The sequence below is a fragment of the Arvicanthis niloticus genome, chromosome 15, assembly GCF_011762505.2.
Source record: "Arvicanthis niloticus isolate mArvNil1 chromosome 15, mArvNil1.pat.X, whole genome shotgun sequence".
Lineage (NCBI taxonomy): Eukaryota > Metazoa > Chordata > Mammalia > Rodentia > Muridae > Arvicanthis > Arvicanthis niloticus.
In genome coordinates, this window is record NC_047672.1 from 16,222,979 (window position 1) to 16,250,068 (window position 27,090).

General features: G+C 46.4%; 1 protein-coding gene across 1 annotated transcript in view; it reads right to left on the reverse strand.

Annotated features, from left to right (window-relative positions):
* Nucleotides 1-1,914: 1,914 nt before the first annotated feature.
* Nucleotides 1,915-27,090, reverse strand: part of LOC117720662 (zinc finger protein 282) — a 30,191-nt gene continuing 5,015 nt past the window's right edge. Inside the window, exons 3-8 of the mRNA XM_034519284.2 lie at nt 19,808-19,934; nt 19,271-19,390; nt 18,315-18,434; nt 16,533-16,646; nt 15,606-15,719; nt 1,915-8,832 (exon numbers count right to left, since the gene is read on the reverse strand). Coding sequence (XP_034375175.1) covers nt 7,994-8,832; nt 15,606-15,719; nt 16,533-16,646; nt 18,315-18,434; nt 19,271-19,390; nt 19,808-19,934 — 1,434 coding nt within the window. The 3' untranslated portion in view covers nt 1,915-7,993. The remainder of the gene's footprint in view (nt 8,833-15,605; nt 15,720-16,532; nt 16,647-18,314; nt 18,435-19,270; nt 19,391-19,807; nt 19,935-27,090) is intronic.

The following is a 27,090-nucleotide window of genomic DNA, read 5'->3' on the forward strand; positions in this document are numbered from 1 at the left end:
CCTGACTACACTGACTACAACTAACAACTTTCTCCAGTACTCAAGCCGATGGCCTGCTGAAAGAAATTTCTCAGAATCTGCTTTAACGGGCACTTAAAAAAAACCAACATATATATACATATATATATATATATATATATATATATATGACTCATTTAAGCCCACAAGGCAAGTCTGGGTATGTCTATGCTTTCATTTTATCTTTGTTGCCTTTGTTTGGATCAAATTGACTCGATCCATAATCGAGTCAATCATTCAAGGAGTGTGCCTACTGGACCCATCTCATCCCCGTTCAAGCTGAAGGCACAGACACAAGTCATTGTCCTGAACCAGCAGTCACCTTGAATCCCAGGAAGAGCAGGACCTTAAAGGATAGATCACCTCTCAGATAAGACAACACACAGTTGTCCTTGTGTGTGAAGCTGTACCCTGAAGCAGACTTAACCATCTTGTAGGAGCCACATGGATTCTCTTAAGCAAGTCAATGACAGCAATAAGGACTTCTAACCACGTCACAGAATCAGAACAGGGACAGCAATCATCTAGACCATTTATTGACCAGGACTGCTGAGCTATGTGCCAAGGACTAGCTGAGCAAAGGGATGTCTGGGAGCAGTGAAACAAATGCCTCAAAGTCAAACCATGGGTCCAAGCATCTAACCTACAGACAACAGTCACTGAATCAGGGTGGGCCTGGGACAGGAACTAGACCAAGTACACCAGGCTGGACCAAGTAATGCTCTCCTCACCAGGGATAAAGTTACAATAGGGGGTCTTCCCTCCCTCTCCCCCTCCTCATCCTTCTTCCCCTCCCCCAAGATACTGAGTTTGATGTTGATTGGGCTACACACCGCACCTTTAAAAAATGTATTATAGCTTTCTGTGATCAACGCGAATATAAGGACTCAGTCAGCCCTTCTGACCTGTCCTTGTGCTTTTTTTCTCAAACACAGTTTTTAGTTCCTGGAGATATTTCTAAAAATTCTGCTCAAAAATCAGGAAGGAATATATAACCTAGAGTGCAGAGCAGGCTTCAGTGAAGAGGTGGGCGGAGCTGGAGTTGGAGAGAACAGGACGTGCGCACAACTTCCCTGGCCCAGGACCTCAGGAGAGCATGGATGGACATAAATGGGGTCCGGTCTGGTCATGCTGAAGATCCAGGCCTGCCTCAACACAGAGACGGACGTTTGGGCAGTAAAAGACAGACAGTGAGAGCTTTGCCAGAGGGTGAACTGCGTGTATCGTTCTCACAGGTGCAGCGTGGAGCAAGAAGCACTATTTAAAAACAGGCCCCGTGGAGCCGCTGAGATGGCTCAGTGGGTAAAGGCACTTACCTGACAAGTAATGACTTCCTTCCATGGAATCAAGGTAAAGGTGGAAAGAGAGAACTGACTCTACAAAGTTATCCTCCACAGTGTACAATGGGACATGCCTCCCGCCATAATAATAATAAATTAAAAAACAAATAGACCTGGTGCCACACACACCTATGTGATCCCAGTATTTGGGGCCAGGAACAGTCCTCTCCTTCATCCCTGTTCTTTCCCTCTCTCCCTCTCCCTCTCCCTCTCCCTCTCCCTCTCCCTCTCCCTCTCCCTCTCCCTCTCCCTCTCCCTCTCCCTCTCCCTCTCCCTCTCCCTCTCCCTCTCCCTCTCCCTTTCTTTTTCCCTCTCCCACTCCCACCCCCTGTCTCTCAGAATAAGCTAGTTTGAAATACAGACCTAACTGAGGACTTGGTAGGTAGAAGCAGGCTGTCCTCAGTTACATAGTGAATTTGCAGCCAGCCTAGGCTGCGTAAGACCTTGTGTCCAAAGCAAGCAAGCAAACAAACGAAAAGCACTTCTAATAAAAACCACAAGGTAATCAATAGCGATGCAGTAAATAAATGAGTGCACCCAGTCCACGAACAACATCGGGGCACAGTAGCAGCCTGGCTTTATCACTGGGAGGCAGAGAGACTGGTGTCTTGAGTTCAAGGCGAGTCTGTTCTACATAGTGAGTTACAAGCCAACTGGGGCTACAAGGTTAGATCCTGATTAAAAACAAACAAACAGAAAACAACAAAAACAAGAACAAAACAAACCTCAAAAAACAAAAAAACAGAAAAGGAAAGACTTTATCTATGTGAGCTTCACAATAACTTCTCAGACACTTGATGAAGGAAAGTGACACGGAGAGCACAGTAGAATCTACAAAAGCAATGCTACAGAGATTATTTCCTAGAACCTGTAGCGTGAACATTTCCTCACAGGGAAACCAGATAAGTATGTGACAAGATTTTTTTTTTTTTTTTTTTTTTTTTTTTTTTTTTTTTGCCTTGGCTTCTAGAGTAGCCGGGACTACAGCTGTGGCCACTCCCATGCCATGCTAGAATTTCCTCCATGTACATCTCCTTTTTACACTTTTTATTTTGAATCTATTAATACAAAACCTTCAAAATTCTATTCATTGATTGATAGTTTGGAAAACATGATACATACTTTCTCGTAAAGAACAACTAATATTTTGTTTCACCGACTTTTTATTGGCCATTTGAATTGTGGAAAGAGAGGCCACAGGAAATGGCTTGGAAGACAGAAGGTGAGAAAAGAGGGAACAAAATTGTACTGCATAAAAAATTAAGATTCCGGGTTTCCCAGTATACCTTGGAGAGAAGGGCTGAGAAGGCCTCAACAGGAGAAAGCTGCCCCTTAGTGAGACAGGGGAAGTGCAGGATGGAGAAAGATCCAGGTGGTGGGTTCTGAGACATTTCTGGTGAGGAGAGTGGTTCAAAGTCTTTTAAGAACAGAGACAGAAGTTGGGCTTAGTGGCACACGCCTTCAATACTGGTGCTTGGGAGGTAGAGGCAGATGGATCTCTGTGAGTTTGAGCCTGGTCTACGTAGTGAGGCCCATGACAGCCGGGACTACGTAATGAGACCAGAGCTGACTCACGGGCTTGGGATAATTTGAGACATCTGCTGTGCTAGTCTGAAAGAAGGCTCTTTCTCTGACTTACCAAGTACAAAAGTGTCTCACGGGGGAAGTCAATGTAGAGCCAGAGCCCTGGGACCACAGTTGCCCTGTAGGGTTCTTTTATAACACTAAAGGCCAAGTCACTGTAAAGTTGCAGCCCCAGGCTGATTTAGTCAAAACTGGGGTGATTTTTCCCCTATTTTTCCCGTACTCCCCACCAATGTCCAATACCCAGGGGCCAGATCTCAAAAAGACAATTATGACAGTAGAATCCTTGATCATAAGATAGTATTGTTTGGAGCTGGCGATATAGCTCAGTGGTTAGTGTTTGCCTAGCACACATAAAGTAATGCATAAAGCATGGGAGGTGGTATGTGCCTGTAATCTCAGTACTCAGAACAGTGTAGGGGAAAGGATCAGAAATTAAAGGTTGTCTTTGGCTACATAGGAAGTTGTAGGCCACTCTGAACTACATGAAACAATTTTAGAAAGAAAGAAAACAAAGAAAAAGAAAAAAGAAAGAAGGAGGGAAAGGCTGGGAGGCAGTGTGGTGGAAGATTGCTTTCCTAACGTCTAGGAAGCCTTGGGTTCAAAATTCAGCATCACTGGTGCCCCCCCCCCCCAGCCCCTCAAGAAGGGAGAGAGGAAAGACTGGGGATAGTTCAGTGGGTAAGAGCACTTGCTATGCACGAGGACCCAAGTTCAAATCCTCAGCACCCACATAAAAAGCCAAGTGTACCTGTAACCCCAGTGTGCTGTGGACGGCAAGGGAGAGAGAGAACAACATCCCTAGGGCTTGCTGCCTCCCAGCTTAGGCCCACGTCCAGTAAGAGAGAGGGAGGGCCTCTCTCTCATAGGAATAGGCAGAGAATGAAAAAAACAGAACCCAGCAATCTCTGCTCATGTACATGAGTGCACCCGCACACAAAATTTATTTGCTCAGAAATGGGAAAGTCCATTAAAATAAAAAAGATTTACCTGTATTTTGTCATTTTCAATGGTCTCTGGTGTATCCTGCCTTCTCAGGACTTCCATCCAATCCTTCCTGACCTCCTTTGGCAGCCATGTCTGCTCTGCTTTTAAGTTCTACAGGGCCACACTACAGTGGACCCCAGGCTTGCTGATGGTCTGTCTATAGGACACTTTGAATATTCAAGGTCTTCCACAGCCTGTACTATACGCCTCACCATCTAACTATATAGCCACAGGTTCGTACGTCTCTGCCCTGACCACACCAGTCTCCTTCTTGTCTTACAATCCCTGTCTCCCCTGCCTTCCTTTCCTTTTGCTCTGTGCAGCTCATGCTTCAAGCCTGAGTTCAACATGAAGTTGCACCTGCTGCTTCGTGCAGCATGGCACGTCTTACCTAGACCAGCGTTACTACCTTGGACTGTCCTTTTCTTCTTTATGTGGATCAGCCCCCTAACTCGTAACTCCAGTCACATGTAAACCAGCCCCCAACATACTGCCTATGTTCACTGACATGAGCTAAACATCAAAACAGGTAATTTAGTGAATGATCTGCAAAGTCCAACATACTGAGAGTCACTGCCTTTGGTTCTGAGAGTAGAGCTTACTGTCTCAGGACCTGTCTCAGAGACCGGGGCCTCTCACGGTGTAGCTGAAGACACCAGTATAGTGAGTCACACTGGAATATGGTTCAGGAACCCATAGGTAGGCACTGTGGGTGTTGGTGCTCACCGGCTATGTATGGCTTCTCTACTCCATTGTTCTCCAGCCTTCTGTATCATGCCATTATGGCACGCCCTAGGGAAGATCAAGCATGTGTTTCCCTATTTTTATGGTTTACAGCCACATGGTTTCATTCTCACAAATGTCTTCTCCTTCTCATTACACTTCAAGCTTGACAAGGGTTGGACCTTATACATGATCACTAACCATTGAATAATGATCCAAGGCCCATCTTCAAGCTTTTCCTCTAAACACTTTTTCTATATAATGACACAAATCACCAAAAGTTAAGGGATCATGTTTGACGCGGTGGTTCATGCCTTTAATTCCAGCACTCAAGAGACAGAGGCAGGCAGATCTCTCTGAGTTCGAAGCCAGCCTGATCTACCAAGCAAGTTTCAGGCAACCCAGGGCCACATAGTAAGACATTGACTAAAAAAGGGGGAGGTGGGGGACTCAGGCCCTGAGCCTGACATTCTCTGAGCTGATCAGTGTCACATAGCAGTTCTCAGGAGGATAAACATAACCATCACCATCATGAGGCAGAGCTGCTGTGGTAACCTTCAGGATACCTTGTTCCACAGCTGCAACAAAACAATACAGCCACTAGCTGGGTCTGTGGTAACGGCAGTGAGGCTGTTTGTATTACCTGTGGAAGGAGGGCGAAGGGTCACAGCTGACCTCACAGGAGAATCCAATCAGCCCTCCCATCTGTCCCAGTTACATAATCGTAGACATGCCAGTGCGTATAAGAGGTAGAAACCGACTGGGGGCAGAACAACACATCAGTGGTGTCTTGCCTGCGTTACCCATGCTTCTCTAATCTTATGAAGCAAGCTCACCGGGTGGAATCCATCTTTGGTTTGTTGGAGAGAACAGACTCTACCTTTATGGCTCCCTAGCGCCCCTTGTCTCTCTACTTTTGAGCAGTGTGGCCTTTGCTCTGTACCCAGGAGTGTGTGGTGGCAACGCAGAGAAATGCTGCACTCTAAGAAGTGAGATCAGCTGTCTGGGACAAAGAGCACAAGTCTGGAAGGGCCTGGAAGCAGCTCTGAGCACTGCATGTTTCAGTCTTCCTGGGTCTTTGTTTTTTTGTTTTTAATTTCCACTATTTGAGACTTTACAGTTAAACAGGCACACATATACACCCCAAGACAGACAGACAGACACACACACACACACACCTGGGGCTGGAGAGATGTGTTCTTACAGAAGACCTGGATTTGGTTCCTAGCACCCACTTTAGGAGGGTTCATTCATTCAGAGTGTAGCGGAGTGCAGTATAACCCACCAGACTGGGCTCCAGAGAACTGGAGTCTTGGCTGTCAATAGCTCCATCACCATACCTCTTTGGGAATCAGCTTCTTGGGGGGTAAAATAAAGGAATTAAACTCAAGCTATGTTTAAATGTTTATCTCAGTAGTGATCCCTCCACTTATAGCAGTCAAAAATATTTGGATCTTACTTTCCATGATTTAGGTGATGAATTATTTTCTTTGATGTGTTTGAAAAGTACAATCCCTGAACTGGAGGATCTCCTTCTGCTCTATCAGAACTACACTGAAGCCTCTCTTGCATTTATCTCATGATAACTCCTTTCCCTAAGATTAGTCTCCTTCAAAATGCTGAGTGAAGGGGAGAAGAAAGAAACCCCAGCTTAGTGGGTGGCAGTTCATTGAGGTCTCCTGTAGGATGTCACGCTAGAGGACCCTCCAGCTTTGGGAACATGCAAGCTGCAATCTGGATACCTTTTATTTAATTTCAAGAATTCCCTTTGCACGGCAAAAAAGGATCTGAGGAAAGCAGAGCAGCGCAGATGAGCGGGACAGAAGCAGAGTGCTCACAAAAGTGGTGCCGTGAAACGCTGGCCACCCACCACGCTCCCTAGCTGGGAGAGAAACAGGATCCACAAGAGGAGCGGGAAAGCCATTTTTGACACACACAAGGGTCCTGGGGCATGCCACCCCACCCCAGTGCCTGGCCATGCAAGATGCTGAAATGGAGACTGGCCCACCAGGCTGTGGTGCTGGGAGCCGTGGAGTGATGCACCAAAATGAAAGGGAGTCCTTTGGGCGCTTCCCAAGGCGCCTGCAGGGTCAGAGCATAGTAGGTCTGTGTCCATGTCCGTGAGCACAATCAGTTAACAGATAGCACCAACTGGGATGCCCAGGGCAGGAGAGAGCTCGGGCTCTAGCACCCACTTGCCCAGCCCTCCTGGGCAGAGTCTCATTCCTTGGTGGCTACTCTGGCAGCCAGTCTTTCCTCACCCTGTGCCCTGGGAAACTGGAGTAAATCATCAGAGTGAGGTCTGACCCAGGGCACCAGCTGCCTCTGGAGGGCCTGGCCTTAGTTGTGCAGTGAAACGCTGCTGCTGCACCTGACTGAATGATCGGAATTGAGAAATACAGGCTGGGGACCAGGATGCTGGGGCCCAGGCTCATGACACGGAAGAGCCTTCCCAAGAACAAGCCTACACATTTTACAGCCCATTAGGTCCCCGTTCCCAGTGACCCCAGGAGTTGGCCCCTGTTGCTTCTGAGAGGATATGGGGGATCCAGGGAGGGAAGTGGGAGAGGAGAGAGACCAGAAAGGCCAGGTGAGATCGGTCTGAGACCGGCAGAGGTAGGCAGTGTGTGTGGTGGGGACACTGCACTGGGCTGGAGCCCTGGTGCGGCTTGGCCACACTGTTCTCATGTGGTCTTGCTAAACAACTATCTCACCTGTGCCTCACTTTCCTCAGTTACCACATCAGGAAAATCCTACCCCACATATCTTGAGGGGATAAGCTAAGGGTGTAAATAGATAACGGATAGAAAACACTTTTTAAAAAAGTATAAAGCGCTGTTAGAGCGCGAGGCAGTGTTGTCATGAGGATGTTACCCTTAGCGTTTCCCTCAGCTTCCCCATGGCAGCTTTCCTTTCCTTTTCGGGATGTCTCCTCACCTTAGGATGGATCATAGTTCCTTATTTCAGAAGGGTTTTGAGACTCCCTCCCTGGTCGCTTTCCCTGATCAGAATCTAACCCCGGTGGCCAGTGGGCACACTAGGAAGTCCGAGGCGTGTTCCAATGATTCCTGCTGTCTTGCTGTCTCTCTGGAACCTTCCCTGGCCACTGGATCCACCCTATGAGATGAGCTGGACTGTCCACTAGGGTTGGACAGGACTGGGGTACCCAGGTCCACCCCTTGGAATACCCTGTCTGGAGTGCAATTCCTGTGCCGATTTCCAGCAGGAGGTGACGAGAGGGCAGGGAGGTGCGCTGAGAACGGTGAGGCAGGAGAGTTGGTCCTCAAGAACCCTAGTCTGCCCCAACTCCAGTCCAGTCCTCCCCGCCCCCCAGCCCAACCCTAGTCTCGCTCTGGCGGCACTTGGAGCGGCCGTGGGGCCCCCAGGCCCGGGCCATTGTGCACGCGCAGGTGGTCCTTGAGTGACTCCTTGTAGCGGAAGCTCTTGCCGCACTCGCCACACGTGTAGGGCCGCTCGCCCGTGTGGATCCGCTGGTGCTTTAGCAGGTTCTGCTTGCGGATGAAGCTCTTGCCGCAGAGCGCGCACTGGAAGGGCCGCTCGCCCGTGTGCAGCCGCTGGTGGTTCTGCAGGTGCTCCTTGCGGCTGTAGGTCTTCTCACACTCCGAGCATTTGTAGGGCCGCTCACCGCGGTGCGTCATCTGGTGGCGGATGAGGCCAGAGTGGCAGTTGAAGCTCTTCTCGCACTCCGCGCACTCGTAGGGCCGTTCCTTGGTGTGGCTGCGGTGATGAATGATGAGGCTCTTTCGCACGCCGAAGGTCTTGCCGCATTCCAGGCAAGAGTAGGGCTTGCTCCGCGCGCCGTGAGCAAGGAGGCTCCGCCGCAGGCCGCCCGGACAGCAACTGCCGCAGCCACTTCCCGCACCCGCACCCGCACCCGTACCCGCACCGGTACTGTTGCCACTACCCGCACCAGTGCCGCCGCCGCTGCCACCACCACCGCCACCGCCACCGCCAGCGCTGCCTTCTCCGGCAGGCTGAGCCTCGCTTCCGGTACTGCGTTCTCCTGGAAGCGCAGGGAAGCCGTCCTCCAGCAAGCTACGGCTCCCGGGTCCGCCAGGGTTCTCTGGCACAGCCAAGGCGGGCAGGCTCTGCTGGTGAGGTTGGGTTTGGGGCTGCGCAGAAGTTGGGGGTGGGTTCTTTACAAGCAGCAGGCTGTCACCTAGGAGCGGGGAGGAAGACAGAAGTGACACGCTGATAGCGCTCATCTTCAGGATCCCACAGTGTCCCGGAGGGGGCTAGACCCTCCCTTCATTTTCTTTAATATTAAGATGAGCCTAACGGCTTACCAATGCCCTGTGATTTAGGATCAGGGGTAAGAAAGCCCTCCAGGTTGCTTCTGCTACCCAGAAGTCACCTTCAAAGGTAGACTACTGGGGGTCAAGAGCACTAGCTCTTTCAGGGTTGGATTTCCAGCAACCACAATTCGGCTCACAACAGTCTAACTTCAGTTCTAGGGCATCTGATGTTCTCTTCTTCACCAGGCATGCATATGAAGCACAGACATACATGCAGATAAAACACCAATATGTATATACATTTTAAAAATTTTTGTGAAGATAGACTGAGCTGGGTGTGGTGGTGTATACCATTATTCCCAGCACTCAGGAGGCAGAAGCAATCAGATCTCTGTGAGTTCTAGGCCATAGTAAGACCTTGTCTCAAAAATAATTAATTAAATAAAAAATTAAATGTCACATTGCCCTGAAGTAATAATACTTAGCTGTAGTCTGAGGGATAATGTTAATTTACCTTTGGAGATTCTATGGGAGGGAGAGAATTTGCACATGGTGAAAACCCAGTTAGAGGTTTACCAGAATGGAACACAGGGAGCTTGGGTCCAAACCTCAGAGGGATGTGCAGTTAGGGCACCAGGCCAAAAAAAGCAGGTTGGGTAACTGGGATGTTGCCCAATGGATCCTGGACTCTAACAAAACCATGTCATCACTTCACAACATGCTCTCCAGGGAACTGACTGCTTCTTCTCAGGCTATAGTGCCTTTCCTTTGTACCCAGCATCTCCAGCCCAGAAGTCCCAAAGCTCGGCACTGCTTTGGGTACCAGAGTGTGCGGGGAGGAGTATATATGTGTGTGCAGTGGGCTGAGTCCTTGTGTCAGAACAAAGACCTCAATTCACTTCTTAGGCCTCTTCCTTTGTTACTGTATCGCTTTCTGGCCTCCCTCCCCCAAGAGGAGCCTAACTCCTACTCAGAGGCAGCCTCGAACAGTAAAGAAGGTGAATTTTTATCCACCCTTCTCTCTCCTCAGTGCTCCCATTTGGGAGTAGGGCCAAGTGGGGGCTACTTCTTATAGAGTCTCTTAGCTGGGCGGTGGTGGCGCACGCCTTTAATCCCAGCACTTGGGAGGCAGAGGCAGGTGGATTTCTGAGTTTGAGGTCAGCCTGGTCTACAGAGTGAGTTCCAGGACAGCCAGGGCTACACAGAGAAACCCTGTCTCAAAAAACCAAAAAAAGGGGTTGGGGAGAATCTCTTATAAGCATCACATGTCAATAAAAAAGCCTATAGCCAATGGCCTGAGGCAGGGAATAGGAGGTGGGACACTGGCAGGAAGAGAGAGGATTCTGGGAAATAGCAAAAGAGTAAAAAGGGAGAGATTTGAGCATGATGCTGAGAGACACTGGGGGTGATGCTGAGGGAGATGTGAAGGAAGAAGCAGGTCGGGACTGAAGGAGAGGTAACTAACCATGTGGAAGACATAGAATAGTCTGAATGGGAAATAAGTTACAAGCTAGTCAGGGAATGAGTCAAAGCTGATGGCCTGGACCATTTATTAATCAATAATTAGTCTCAGAGTCGTCATTTTGGAAGCAGGGGCCAGGCAAAAAGAGAAACCGATTTTTTTTTTTTTTTTAACTTCTCAGGTCACAACTGTCATGTTTCTACCCCAACCTTGAGACTCTGAAGCCAGTTCTTAAATACAGACCAGGCCCCGCCCTCTCTTCTGGCCTCACCAACCCTCACTACTATTTCTATAGGAGCGGCCAAGAGCAAACGCCAAATTCATTCTCACCTTGATTCCAGATGCTCGAACGCATCATACTGGCTCCAAAGCACTTGTGACCCCCATACCAACTAGAAGGTGGATTTTTGCTGCTGCTCCACCAAGGCCTGTGGCGTCACCCCTTTCCCATGCTCATTAGCTCCTGTGGGTGCTTCCCAGGAAGCCCCCTACAGTCTTACTCTGATAATCCTTGAATCTCAGCATGACCAGCAGTCCACTTTCTCCACTTCCCATCATGTTCTCCATCCCTGCCGCTGTTTTCTTTGCCTGGTCCAATTCAGCACTCAAGGTCTAGCAGAATGATTACTCCATGGCAAACACCTTGGTGCTCCACAGTTCAGGTGCCTAGAGAATCCTTGCATGTTGCTTTAGAAAACTATGCTTCTGTCCTAGGTGGCCTTCCTCACATACTGGTGCCCTGGCTCCTGTCTTCAGTGACTTCTGGTTTCCACTCTGCAGTGACCATACTGATCCTTCTCTTGTCTTCTGTGTCTCCTCATGCGTGGGCATGAGAGGCTTTGCTTTCTGGCTACTGCTGCTAACTGATTCAGATATGATTTAGATATGATAAGGGATTGACATCTGGTAATTTGGTGTGAGTAGTTTGCAGGAAGATTTCTGGAAGGTCCCTTAGCCCTGAGAGCAGAGTTTCTCAACCTGTCTAGTGCTGTGACCCTTTAACAAGTTCCTCCTCTTGTGGTGACCCCCAACCGTAAAATTACTTTCATTGCTATGTCATAACTGTAATCTTACTACTGTTAGGACTTTACGTATCTGTGATTTCCAGTGTGTAGTGTGTTGAGGTTTGGCGTGCTGCTGTGGACCCGCTGCCATGCTGACCGCTGGCCCCGGCTGCCTTAGGGCTGAGAAAATCCTCATGTCCACCAAGTGATGCTATGAAACTTGCTCCTTAATTTAAAATTATTGGTTGAATAAAGATGCCTACAGCCTATAGCTGGGCAAAAGAGAGGTAGTTTGGTTCCCGGGCTTGGGGTCTGAGGCAGGACCAGAAGGGGAGAGAAGAGAGAAGGTGGAGAGGAGGAAACGCCGTGGGGTAGGTGAGTGATGACAACATGGCCATGAGGGCTGGCCAGCTGGAGTTAAGAGCAGCCCAGATGGAACATAGCAAGTTATAACTCAGGGTTATTGATGGGGAAGTAGATTTTAAAGCTTAGAGGGTAGAAATCTGCCCAGCTGTAGCTCACAGCACTAAAGACTTACTATAAATATGAAGGTTTTGTGTCTGATCTGGGAACAGAATGATCAAAAGTGGGGTAGAAACTCCCGACTGAGATTAAATAATGACAACAGTAGTGAACATTCTGGGATTTTGTTTTTGTTTTTGTTTTTTTTTTTTGAACACAGAAATAAGAATATGTTTTTATTTCAATCCCAGATGTAGGCTGACTGTCATTTGCCTGATGCCCCAGGAGAGGCATAGTTTTGCCAGCTGCGGACAGTTTCTGCAATTGTGTGACATTTGGAATTCTAGGAACTTTTCAGAGGGTATATAAATGCTAGACCCCAAGAGACAGTGTTGGTGGTTGGTGGTCGTTCAGAGGGGTGGTTGCAGGGGTGAAACAGGGGTAGGGGTAAAGGGTGGGAAAAAGAACACACAAAATAGTTAAGGCAAACTACAAGAAGTGGGTCAAAAGTTAAGGTTAAAAATAGGAAATTTGATTTGAAATGCCATAAAGGAAATGACCGGGGATGAAGGAATGGGTTTTTCCTTTTCAAGAGGCCAGTAAAAAGTTTACTGTGACTGCTACCACTGGGATATCCTCACCCACGCCCCGCCCCACCCCATTTTGCTTCCAGAGGGGATTTTCTGCTTTTACTTTTTTTTCTTCAAACATTTTGTTTCAAAAAAGTTTGAAAGACTGTCTGAGCAGTTGGAAAAACTGCTAGTGGTCATGGAGGGGCCTAAGAAACAAAAAAATGGCTGAAATAGAAAAACAAAAGGGGTTACCCTACTCTATCTTTTCTGAAAGAATTACAGAGTTGGCTGTAGGATTAGAAAGGACACAGGTGGAGATGGAAGCTCTTGAGAGTCACATAACACCAGAAAAGAGAACAAAAGGCTCACTCATGGTGACTGAGCAAGAGTGGTGTAGAGAGAATATCTTGTGCATTTTATGGCTGCATCACCTGTCAATTAAAAAGCCCTGTGGCTGGCCGGGCTAGGAGAGATGGCTCAGTGGTTAAGAGCACTGACTGCTCTCCCAGAGGTCCTGAGTTCAATTCCCAGCAACCACATGGTGGCTCACAACTGTCTGTAATGGGATCTGGTGTGTTGGAAGTACAGTGTACTTATATACATAAAATAAATAAGTCTTTTTTTAAAAGCCTATGGCCTGTGCCTTAGGCAGGAAATAGAAGGCGGGACATCTGGGAGGCAGAAAAAAATTCTGGGATAGAGCCAGGCAAAGGTTTCATCTGGGAAGATGTGAGGAGATGGACACATGGTACCTGAGCACAGGTAACCAGCCATGTGGCAGAATGTAGGTTAAAATAATTGGGTTATTTTAGTTATAATCTAGTTTGAGTAGAACCAACTATATAGCCAAGGTATTTGTAAGTATGAGTCTGAGTCTTAATTATGAGAACATGGGGCTGGGAGGAAGAACCAAGACCTAACTTTATAGAGTGGGAGTTTCCCACAGTAGGAAAGAGGCAAAGAAACTATGTTGTAGGGCAGTTGGCTCAGAGAAAAACTTAAAAAATAAAATAAATAACAAACAAACAAAAACCAGGACAATCTAATAAAATAGCCCATTTCAAAAGAAAGGGTTAATCTCCAACAACTGAGCTGCCAGAGTTAGAGTGGGGGCAGCCCAGAGTCAGGAGGTCACCATCAGCTTTCCCAGTACTTGTACAGCACATGCGTGCTAACGGTGTGGAACAGATTATGACAAGATAGGTTGGCATCCTATAGAAATGATAGCTCTAAGGTATTTTAAAGAGGTCATGATTTTATATAGGATGCACTCACCTTACATGAAACAAATACTAAATAAATAAATAAATACTCAAAATAGAATTATTTCCCAAGATTGGAAGGGATTGGTAACAGCTGTACTAGAGTCTGGCCCACAACTGAAATGGTTAGCGTGGTGGAGGGAAGAAGCCATGGATACTGAACAGTGAAACAGAGCGAAGGGCATGAATATAGTAAAAGGTCAGGTGGTGGCTGAAGGGCAGTACTCCGATAGACAAGAAGATTCAATTTGATGATGTTACTAAAGTATTTTAGATAATACTACAGTCATTTAGTGGCATTAAGAGGTTGGGACAAAGTTGAGGAGCCTGGGAAAAGGTCCACCTCATTTACAAAGATTAAACAAGGCTCTGGAGAAGCCTTCACTGATTTTTTTTTTTTTTTTTTTTTTTTTTAAGATTAATTTCATCTGTGAAGAAAGCCATATCAGACCCTGACACAAGGCAAGGCAGGTGATGACAGAAACTATGGACAAGTGGGTAAGGGATATGATTGGTATTGCTTCTAATGTGTACCATGTTAATAGGTCAAGCTATAGCTGCTAGAGATCTCTGATATTAAAATGCCCAGTGCTTCAATTGCAGGAAATATAGTCATTTGCAAAGACTTTAACCAAACCAAAAGCCTCAGATCTCAAACAGCCAGTGCATTAATTATGAGAAATACAGTACTTTGTGCAGGAAAAGTGAACAAGTCGTTTCTAGAGACAATGGTTTTCCTAAATCTCAAACAGAAAGAATGCCTAGGCTTCCTGGGGAGTGTATGTGAAGCAGCACAGGCCACCACTGGGTTTAGGAATGCAGATCCCAGGTAATTTCTTATCACCGGGCAGGATAGGATTACTCAGCTGCTACTCTTTCCCTACATCAAAGGCAAACCTGCTCCAGTACAAAACACAGGGGGTTATAGGAGAAGCTGTAGAATTAAATCAACCTAGATAATAAGGGTTTGTTAACATCAGAATGGAAGCCAGTAAAAGTTTTGCACTGGGGACTGGGATTTGCTTATATATCCACAGGAAATGAAAAGCTGTGGATACCATCAAAACTGATAAAAATTAGAATCAAACAGGAGAGGTCTCCTGAAAACACTGGCCACTAACTCGAAAAGCAGTTATTTCAATGTAAATGTTTGTGTTTCTAATTTCCCACTATACATAGCACAATAATTGCTTAAAACAGAAGGGGGAAATATGACAATTCTAGAATTTTGTTCTAAAAAAAAAAAAAAAAAAAAAAAAAAACCACAGGAATATTATAAGTGTTTTCATTTTAATCCCAGGTGTGGGGACATGGGGCTGCTTTGGACTGACTGCAGGAGCTATGATTTGCCTCATGCCCTAGCAGGGGCGTGGTTTTGCCAGCTGCAGACAGTTTCTGCAACTATGTGACATTTGGAACTCTGGGAACTTTTTAGAGGGTATATAAATGCTAGGGCCCTGATAGGTAGGGTGGGTGGTTGTTGGTCATTCAGGGGGGTTGGTTGTGATTTGTTGGTAGTCATGCTCAAAGAAGAAACAAAAGAAAGAAATTAGAATCTGGGATCTCCCCAACCCTTCTTTCCTAGCTAGTTACAGAGAGCGAAACTAGAGAGATAAAAGGTGGGAAAAGAATCCACAAAATAGCATAGACCAGCTACACTGTGCTTCATGAATCTTTGCCCAAAACACCCTAAAATACAAAATTAAAATAAATTTAAAATGAGAATCTAGAAATGGTAGCTGGGGGCTATGGAGGTGGCTGCTATTGTCATCCTTCCAATGCCAGTAGTCAATTTTCTGGTTTTTCTGCACATTATCCTGGTTTGCCAACAGGTTACAAAGCAGACTGCTCTAAATTCCATTCCAAACAAGGACTCACACCTCTCCCATTGAGTGAGAACACTCCAGGGTTCTAGCAGAGGCACACACTACTCACTGGGCCCAGAGTCTAGTCCAAGCTCTCCTTCCATTGAGTCACGTGGGCCCCATGGGTACGGCTGCTCTTCCTGCTTGATCCAGGACAAAATGTCATGTGCTGAGATGAGAGATTCTGTTGTTAGGGGAAAAAGGCAATCTTAAGACTTCATTCATTTTCACTGAGCAACCACTGTACACTGAACTCCAGAGAGACCATGGGGCTAGGCCATGCTAAAGGAAGCTCAGCTTTGAAGCCTGTAAGGCCACAGCTGGCTGGTCTGACCTGTAGTGCAGAGGCAGAGCCACTGACAAGCCCATGACAAGAGCTTAGGACTCCATGAGCAGACTTTGCTTCCCATCTGCCTGATCCCCTCAACCAACTCCTACAGGCAATTTCTCATCCTTGCTCCTTGATATGGAGGGTAGGATGAGACAGTAGTGTCAGAATTTCTAGAAGGAATGCCACTGGACCTCTCAAGTTTCCAGACTCATACATAAGCCCATCTCCAGCCCAGGTGGCTGAGCTTCTCTACACAGCTAGAACCTCTCCAGAATTTTCATGGGAGATATCATACAAATGCAACTCCAGAAGGGGGAAGGAAGGATGGCCCTGTGATGAAGAGCACTTGCTGCTCTTGCAGAGGACCCAGGTTCAGTTCCCAGCACCCACATCAACAGCTCATAACCTCTGTACTCTAGCTCCAGGAAATCTGGCCTCTGTTGGCACACACATACACATTATTAAAAATAATGTAAGTCTTTTAAAAAGAAAGAAAAGAAATTCCAGAAAATATAAATTACTTGCTCTCTGACACACAAATACACATTGCATTTTGCAGCCTTTTGGTTTTGATTCTTCAACAAGCAATGTTAAAGTAATTTTTGTATCCATTCCATTGACACAATAAATGCTAAGTTTAAAAATTCACTCTGATGTCTTTCTCACCTGAATTAGGGTCTGTGGGAATATCTCGCTCTGCCAAATCCTGCTGGTCCCAGACACACTGCTGTTCCTCCTGCTTAATCCGGGACAAAAGGTCCTGGGCAGAGATGGGGGAGTCTACTCACGGGAACAAAGACAGCAAACATGTTAGAGAAGGGATCATACCAATCTGTGCATTTAGTGAATCTGATTTCAAGCAATCATTTGTTTTCCCTAAGAGTCAAGGATAAAAATAAAATATCCCAATTAATTAATGGTTCCAGCTATTCTGGCCATAATGAAAGGAGGTGTGGCTGAAGACTGGTGTGTCTCACAGGGCAGTGACTAGGATACAAAATGTCTCCCAACATGTAACAACAGGACAAGGCCTCTGCTCTGGGCTATTGCCCCCACAGAAGAAGGGATCCTCATGAGGGTATTCCCAGGAAAACAGCCCTTTCAAGGAAGCCTTTTATCAGTATCTGAATGGAAATTCTCGAAGACAAAATGTCCTTTTTTCCAAAGGCTGCTTAGCCTGTAACCACACACTTGGGAGGTGGAGGCAAGAGGATCAGAAGTTCAGGGTCACCCCTGACTACATAAAAAATTTGAGGCTAGTCTTGCGTCCATTAGACTCTATATCAAACAATCTTTTTTTTAAATCAGACTCAATTTATCCTTTATCTATTGCCTTCTTATCTCTTAAAGGTTTCTAGTGACAACAGTACTTGGTGTGTTTAAGGAGCCCATTTGACAACCAGTGAAGGCCTGGCTCCTCCCCTCTGGTTATTATCACTTGCCTGGGTGTCTCAGGCTTTCCTGGGGGAGGGAGAAAGTAGGAACACCTACTAGTATAGCAGCTAGTTTTAGTGACAACTTGGCAACAATACCCAGATATTTGATCAAACATAACCTGGATGTTACTAAGAAGGGATTTTTTTTTTTTTATAGGTAAGGTTAACATTTAAGTCAGTAGACTAAGTCAAACAGATGACCCCACTATAATGTGGCTAGGTCTCATCTAACCCGGTGAGGGTTGAATTGAAAAAGATGGTCAATCCCAGGGAGGAAGAGATTCTGTCAGAAGACCATCTTGAGGACAGAGCTCCAATACCAATCCTTTCCATCCCAGTAACCTACTTGCTAGCAAATTTTGGATCTGTCAGCCACTATCATCACATTAGCCGGTTCATGAAAACAAATATGCATGTACATGATCACATGGTACACATGTACACATGTACATGATCACACACCACACGTGTTCACATGTACATGATCACACGGTACACACACAAACCATTGGTTCTGTCTCTCTGGAGAACTGGGCTTCATGTACCCACCTGCCACAGCAGAGTCACATCTAAACACAACCCAGCTCCCCATGAGCATGCAAGCAGTGGGGAGCCTGGCTTGGAAGTGACAGTCCATAAATACATGTGCAGTGTATCTTGGTGGTCTGGGATCAGGTCTTACTGGTTTTGATATTCTAGCACCTGTAGAGTCCAATAAAGTGCTTCAACTAACTATGCTGCTTTTTATAGAGGACAGAGGGTCAATCCAGAATTTACTGGACAGAGGAGAGGGGAAAAAAAAAAAAAAACCAGAATAAGCTAAGCTGAATGTAGCTATAAACCCTCAATGCTAAACACCATGTTTGTACCTCCGTGGAAGCCTGTCTCAGTCCAGCTGTACACCATCGCTCTTCCTTTGCTGGCACAGCCCTCTAGCCTGACACCCTGCAGGGACTACAGACCATATCTTGCCTCACTAATCCTTGGTCAAGTAGTTATTTGACTCACTCACCAGTGATGGATTCTGTGGGGATGGCTCTTTCTTCCAGGCCCCGCTGCCCCCGAACACACAGGGCTTCTTCTCGCTTCACCTGGGAGGACATGTCCTGTGTGGGCACCAGAGGCTCTGTTCCTGGGGAGAGAGAACCACACTTCCTAGAAAAATGTTTCAGTATGTTTGTCACCAGGATGTTTTGAAGTCAGAGCCATGTTTGCCAGCACAGCATCACTCCACACATAGGACCAAGGAAAAGTCCTCCAGGGCAGACCCTAGTGTCTTCCATTGTAATAACAGCTGCCAAATGTGATATTCTTAGGGCTGGTGGTTTCTTTATGAGTGAGGGAAAGTAGGGAAGTACGTGTGTATAGCAAAGCAAGAATAGGGTATGAGATGCAGATTACACCTAGGCAGTGGGCAACTGGCCAGGCAGAACCACACGTCTGCTGCAGACTTCCTTCCCACCTCCTCTGTTAGTCTGCCTGAGACTGGGTCTGGAGCCATTAGTTGTTCCCAAGCCTAAGGCCTCATGAATCCCATCAAGTCTGGGAGGTGTCCCAGCCTAAGCCCTTCCTTACTTCTTCTTTATTTTTGAGATAGAGTCTTACTGTGTCACCCTGGATGGCCTGGAATTCTTATACATAGAACATGGACCAGGTTGGCCTCATACTCATGGGAATCCATCTGCCTCACAGGAGTGCTGGGATTCAAAGTGTGCTTCACAGCCAGCCTCTTCCCTAGTGCACCTGTGAGTTCAGAGCCACTGAAGGCCAATACCTGTGGTGTGGTTTTAGGCCCTGAGCCCATGTCCTGTAAGTGACCACACAGATGCTATAGCACAAGTGGCTCCTGAGAGCATTAAGACCTATTCTCTGCTGACCTACACAGTAGCAACTCCTTGTGTGTGTGCAGGGCGCCCAGCTCTCCTCTCCTGCCCCTCCATGATCCATCCCTAGTTCAGCAGCTATTACCTGTGTCTGCAGTCACTGGGATTTCTCTCTCTTCAGGGTGATGCTGCTCCCACACACAAGGCTCTTCCCTGGGTTCTGCCTGGACTGGAGCGTCTGGCTTGGACACTGGGCCATCGGTGTCTGTGAGTGAGATGGAGACAAAGAGGGAAAAGGGTTGTATGAAGTTGGCAAGTGAATTTAGATCAAGGCGATGGAGCAGGGCTCTCAGTTACCAATGTCCCACAGCACGACAGCCATTATGTACGGAAGGAATCTTGAAAGCAAGCCAACTGAAACCCAGGCTTCTTTCTAAGCAGTCAAGAGCGCAGAGTCCATGGTTGACCCTGAACTGTTAGGATACAACACACGGAGGTATAAACTTGATATTTTACAGTTTTCTAGAACAATGATAGCGCTGTGTAGACTACCACAGTGACGCTCAGCTGCCACCCTTTCAGATTCATCCTATCCTAAGTTCCCGGCGACTTTCCATCAGGCTCCTCTGCATCTTGAAGCTCTCAGCAGAGAGCCCTCGCCAACAGAGGAGAGTGCCCTTACCCAGGGACATCAGGGTCTTGTAGTTCTCCTTCACCAGATTGCTGTAGAGCTCCTTCTGCCATTCATCCAAGTTCTTCCATTCGTCCTCAGAGAAGTAGACGGCAATGTCGACGAAGGTCACCGGGACCTGGACCAACAAGGGTTTTAGTCAGCAGCCTGCTGCTGTTCCTCATCCCCCTCCCGGGGGCCACAGAGACAGCCTAGCTCAGAGCTTGGCCTCTGTTCCCAGCACCCCCCATTTCTACATCTTAGGTCACATCCCTTCATTTCCATGGACTCAGGGTTCCCTACAGCTGGCCTCCCTAAGTATCCAATAGCAGTGGTATCAATACTGCCCGTTTACTTTTTTTTGTCTTCTTTTCTTCTGTAGACATTTTGTTTATTTTTTGTGTATTGTGTGCATGTATGTAGAAACATCCGTGCAACGGCGCATGTGTGGAGGTCAGAGGACGCGTTGCAGGGACTCCTTCTCAAGTTCTACCAGGATCCAGGTCGTCAGTGGCAAGGGAGGGCAAAGCCATAGTCAGTGTGCTTCTTTGGAGGCTCAGGGTAACAGGGATATGAGTGACACCAAGTGTGGGAATCAGAAAGCCAAGTACAGTAAAATTGTGGGTGACAAAACCTGTATTTCAGGTCAGATCACCTGTGTGTACACAGTTAAATATTTTTAAGATTTAATCATTTTTATTTTATGTGTAGGAATGCTTTGTCTTCATTAGGTCTGTGCACCACAGGCTTGCAGTGCTGACAGAGGCCAGAAGAGGTGTTAGGATCCTTTGGAAATGGAGTTACAGTGGGTGTGGTCCTCGATTTGGGTACTGGGAATCAAACCTGGGCCCTGGAGAAGAGCAGCCTGTGCTCTTAATAACCGAGCCATCTCTGCAGCCCCAAAAGTTAAATTTTGTCACTAAAATATGTTCAATCCATGTTGAACGTGTGGACCCCTGCCTCAGCTCCAGGGGCCTGCCCTGTCTTATGAGGAAGTCCTGCTGAGGGTGGCGGCCCTCAGTCACTGTTAGTCAAAGTATTCTCATCTGCAGTATACACCTGCTGTTTCATTTTGACAGGAGCCTCGTCCATACTCATTTGAGCCTTCACCAGCACCACCTCGTGTTGGAATAAGCTGTTTCACTTCCATTAATTAATCCCCAAACTTCCCTCTCTCACCACACAGGCTTCCTTCCCAGCCCTTTCATATCCCTATTGAACCAGTGGCTCACTCTTACTCTGAAGTCCAGTGGCTCACCCAGGCCCTATTCTACATGGCCCACTAAGGGCCAAAACTGGCCTGTGTGGTACCTTTGTGTGAATGATAAAGCGCCAGGACTGGCCGGGCGGTGGTGGCACACGCATTTAATCCCAGCACTTGGGAGGCAGAGGTAGGTGGATTTCTGAGTTCGAGACCAGCGTGGTCTACAGAGTGAGTTCCAGGACAGCCAGGCTACACAGAGAAACCCTGTCTCGAAAAACAAAACCAAATGAACAAACAAACAAAAGAGCCAGGACTAGCAGTCCACAAGCCAGGTGCATAAAACAGCAAGGGGACCCTATGCAGGTGTGATATGCAAGCTGTGTGCAGCACCTACTGACAGTTCCTAGTCCATCATTAGTTTCAGAACTAGAATTTCTACCAGGCTTGGACAAACCCTCAATCTGAGAAAACATGCAATCCCCTTTCTTCATTTTATTTTCCTGCTGCTAGATGAAACCACAAAATTCTCCAATCATCTGCCACAAATGTGTACCAGCTGTCCCATGGCTGCTTTGGAAGCTTTCTGTTGACCTCTTTTTGACATGTTGCCATGCTCCCCAGGAAGCTCATTGCAAACTTCACTCCCCATGCCCTGCCTGGCCTCCCTCAATCTTCTCTAGCTCCTCCCTGACCTCAGGTGGCTGGAGTGGAGCTCCTTCTTCGCCCTTCTCTTCTTGCTAAGCCAAACCTGCCACATTCATTCTACTGTCCCACCTCCCATCTGCAAACCCAATGTAAATGATGTTGACTTTCTCACATCTTCAGTTTCTCCCTCTCACTGGCTGTTTCTCCTGAGGGTCATTTCAATGGAAGGAAGACCTTTATTTATTCAGACTGGAAAGATTGTTCAATGGGTAAGGGCACTTGCCACCAAGTATGACAACTTGAGTTCAAGTCCCAGAAGCCACATGGTGGAAGAAGAGTACTGATTCTTGCCTCTCCACTTGTGCTGATACACTGCCTCGTGTACACACACACACACACACACACACACACACACACACACAAATAAAAAAATGTAAAAACAAAACTCTTCACTCAATTCTATCTCAGTTTACATGGGACATCCAAAGAAAAGTCTGGTTTTCCTTTTTCAAAATCTATATGCATTTTAGCTCCCTAAAATCTAACATCTAGCTGGCTGCTCATGGTGGACACCTTTAATCTCAGCACTTGAGAGGCAGGGGCAGGCTGATCTTTGAGTTTGAGGCCAGCCTGGTCTACAGAACTCGAGCCAAACCATATCCTGGAAAATCACCAATGACTTGCTGCTAAAATCTCCCTGATAGGCAGACCACCTTTCTAGAATTTTCTTATTTGGTTCCTGTGACTATATTGCCTGTTATACAGTTGGCTCACACAGGAACTGCTGAACTGGCTACTACTCTTCTCCTTTGCTGTTTCATTGTTTTTATCACAACTGTTACATCTTTGGGGATGACTTAAACTTTCCTTGCTCCCTTCAAAGTTCCACAGTCTTCTTAGCTATTCCTTTCAATCAGCTATATATGGCTAAAACCAAGTATATCTAAGGTGTGTTCACCATCTTCTGCAGCATGGTGGCTTCTTCATCTTATTCTACTATTTCTTTGGAGAGTCAATTCTTTCTCCTCTTCTTCTTCCTTTTGGTTTTTCGAGACAGGGTTTCTCTGTGTAGCCCTGGCTGTCCTGGAACTCACTCTGTAGACCAGGCTGGCTTCAAACTCAGACATTCACTTGCCTCTGCCTCCCAAGTGCTGGGATTAAAGGTGTGCACCACCACCACCTGTCTCAGAGTAATTTCTATACAGTTGGTAACAGAATCACTTTTTAAAAGTGTCATGATGACAGAATACAGAAATTTAAGGCATGGTTTGAGATAGACAGGAGCCTGCAGACCAACTGCAGACAGGAAAGACTACCCAGGAATTAGTTAGGAATCCATTAGTAGACACAATAGATCTAAAGGATCAGAGAGAATATCTTCCCTAGACCTAATAGAAAAAGAGAATGCATCTTGAACACCGAAGAACATTCAATGAGCCATTAAATGTGGTGAACCTCATTCAAGAACATTCTCTTGGCACTTACAGTTATGGTTATAGAACTCACCCATGAGTTTCTTTTATGCATATATGTGTTCATGTTTGTGTGTACAGGTCCACATATGTGTATAGGTATGTGTGTACTTATATACACACCTCCTTTGAGACAGACTCAATGGCTTGAAGCTCCTTAATTAGGCTAGACTGGCTGGCTGGCCATGAAGCCCAAGGGAATCCTTTTGTACATCCCTAGCATGTGATTACAAACACACAATGACACACCTGGCTATTTTTCATAGGTTCTGGGAATCTAACTCAGGTTCTTATGCTTGCATAGAAAGTATATTACAGACTGAGCTGTCTCCCTAGCCCGTAGATACTTTTACAGTCCCTTCAAGTAGAAGAGCCTAATTCTCCACCTCTTGGATGCAGGCAGGATTTGGTAACTCATTCCTAGCAAATGAAATTATATTGTATGGCATAGAATATACAAGACCCATCCCAATCTCTCTCTCTGTGAGTCCCTCATTCTAGGAAACATAGAGGTAGCTTCCATGTTATAAGCAGGTTCAAGCAGTCTTGGGGAGGTCCAGTAAGCAGGTAAGGGAGCTGTAGTCAATGTGCAAATGACAGCATCACAGTCAAAAGCCACACTGGAACCTCAAAGGACTGACTGAACAGATTCACACAAGCTGTTTCTGATTCCTCACTCACAGAATAATCAGATAATATATTTACTAGGCTATCATTTTGGGGTCATTTACTGCCCAGCAACAAATAACTAACAATGACTACATAAACTCCACAAAGCAATTACAATGTCATCTTCATGTTATAAACAACAACACTGAAGCTCAAAGGGACCAGTTAGAAATTTGCTAAACTACTTACACTTCTTTAAGGAGACACTGATGGGGCTCAGAGACAACAACAAAATATACTTGCCCAGTAGTAGGAAAGTCAGAAGTTGGCACAGTCAAGATACAAACCTAAGCCTTGGGGGCTGGAGAGGTGGCTCAGCGGTTAAGAAGACTGACTGCTCTTTCAGAGGACCTGGGTTCGATTCCCAATATCCACAGGGCAGCTCACAACTATAGTTCCAAGATTTAACAGTCTCAGACATATACTAAGGCAAATGCACATTAAAAAAAAAAAGTCTTTAAAAAAATAAACAAACCCAAGTCTCCTGATGCCATGTCCTATAACAATTCCATTATCACACAATGGCATGTGGCGACTTGAGACTCCTACCACTTAGTGAACACGTAGAAAACGTGGCAGAGCCAGGTAAGGATCCTAGGCTGAATTAAGGCCATGGTACACACATGAGCAAGGAAAGCAGGAGAATCGAGGCAAACGCTCCTCGTGTTGCTACAGCAACATGCCCCACCTCACAGGTGAGACAGGATCCACGCGGGGCCATTACAACTCAGTGTCTTACAGGTTAGATGCACAGATGTCTGGTAGCTCATCTGCTACTGTCAATAGACTGGGTGTTCCAGAGGACACAAAGACACACTAAAACATGGTCTCTTCCTAAGAGTCCAGAGCTCTTCAGTCAGAAACTAAGTAAGTGTGTTTCACATACCAACTCTAGAGCATTGCTGTTATAAATGCAGGCACAGCCATGAACCAATTTACATTTTGGTCAGGGAAAGCCAACCAAAAGAAAACAAAAAGTAAACATTCAAGATCCAGGAGGAACTTGGTACTGCATCTTGTTTGTTCATTTAGCTAGGGTATTGCTGTGTAGCCTAGGCTGGCTTTGAACTCAATATATAACCCATGCTGGCTGCAAACACAAAGTCTTCCTGCTCTGCAAGTGTTGGTATGATAGGAGTGTACTATCACACAAAGCTTGGGGCTCGATTCCTTAGTATAAGGTGACCATGGGAGGGTACACTGATTAAGTAACAGCTAAGCAAAACCCCACCTCCGAATGGAAGTGGGGGATTGACAAGAGACGGAGGCAGATAACCAGAGAAGGAGCTTCCTGGGGGGGGGGGGGGGGGGGGATGTCCCTGGGGTGGAAGCATCTGGTGATACAGGAACAGGAGGCCAGACATGTGGTAGGTGCCAGGCAAAAGGGAGCGTGATGGGGATGAGGTCAAGAAGGTGGCAAACTTGGACATTTATTTGGAACAAGATGGGAAGCCAGGGGCCAGTGCGATGGTTCAGTGTGCAGAGTCACCTGCCGCCAACACTGACAGCCTGAGTTCCATCCTTGGGACCCACATGGTAGAAGGTCAGAATCAATTCCCACAGGGTGTCCTCTGACCACCACAGACATGCTGTGGCACATATCCCTCCTCCCTCTAAATAAAATCTAATTTTAAAAGCTTAGCAAAAGATTGCATGTAAACAAGAAGAAAAAGAAGAGAAGCCATTTGGGAGATTTAGATGATCTAGTTAGTATAACACTTTCCTTTTTTTTTCAAGACAGGATCACGTATATCTCTGGGGTCACCTTGAATTTGCCATGTAACCTAGGATAACCTTCAAATTCAGATTCTCCACCTCCTCTCCCAAGTGCTGTGATTAAAGGCATGTGCTACCATGCCAGGTTTTATGAGGTACCAGGGATCAGTTTGTACATGTTAGGCTCTACCAACTGAGCCACATCCCAAGGCCATAAATGAGGTGTTTGAATCGGGTCACTGTGGCTATTACTTTAGGAATATACTGTAGTGTGGGGTCTATCAAAGGATAGAGAACAGGAGACCAGGTAAGAGACTGAAACAATAATCAGGTATCAGCCAGATGAGACTGGCTGGAGAGTGATGGGACTGGTCAGACCATGGTGGTGCAGCAGGGGTGGGATGTAAAAAAGACAGTGGCTGGATGGGATCCCAGGACTTAGGTCTGAGTCACTGAACAGATCAGTAGCAGAACAAGCTTCAGACAAAAGACCCAGTGTAGTGACAATTCTGGAATTTTGGTTTCTTTAAAAAAAAAAAAAAAAACCCACAAAAATATTGATATAATATGTTCTTGCCGGGCGGTGGTGGTGCACACCTTTAATCCCAGCACTTGGGAGGCAGAGGCAGGCGGATTTCTGAGTTCGAGGCCAGCCTGGTCTACAGAGTTAGTTCCAGGACAGCCAGGGCTACACAGAGAAACCCTGTCTCGAAAAACCAATATATATATATATATATATATATGTTCTCATTTTAATCCGAGAAACCCTGTCTCGAAAAACCAATATATATATATATATATATATATATATATATATATATATATATATATACATATGTTCTCATTTTAATCCCGGGTGTGGGGATATGGGGCTGCCCCACAGCAGCTGACTGTGATTTGCCTCATGCTCTAGCAGAGGCATGGTTTTGCCAGCTGCAGATAATTTCTGTGATTGTTTGGAATTCTGTGGACTTTTCAGAGGGTATATGAATGCTAGGACCCTGAGAGGTGGTGGGTTATTGCTTGTTGATTGGTTGTTGTTGTTTGCAGTTTGTTAAGTAGTCGTGTGCAAACAAGAAGAAAGTAGATATCCTGATGGCAAAGATCAAACTTGCCCCAAGGGATTGATTCCCCTAATCAGCAGGAAATAGTCTAACAATAACATCATCACCCCCTTTCCATTCCTTGACTTTATTCAGGGATCTCTTTTCCTTTCTTCTTTATCCTTTTTTATCTTTTATCTAGTGTTGGGGGGTTGAAAGAGTGAAAGACACGGGGTGAAAGAAAGAAGAGCCCACCAAGTGGCAAAAGACAAGCTACAAGCTGGTGTATAGACTGGTCAAGTTAAATTCTGGATGCTGAGTTGGCAGGAAGAATTGTGAATCTGACATCCAAGAAGAAAACTGGGTGTAACAGAGAACAGGGTGGATTTGGGAGCTACAGACTGCAGCTATAGCCATGGTCAGGATGGAGTCAGGAGCAGAGGTGCGGATGGGCACAGATGCTGAGGCTGAGCCAGAACCACTCTGCAAAGACTCAGAGAATAAAAAGAGGAAGCAAGGCCAGCAAAGCAGACCAAGACCAGCGGC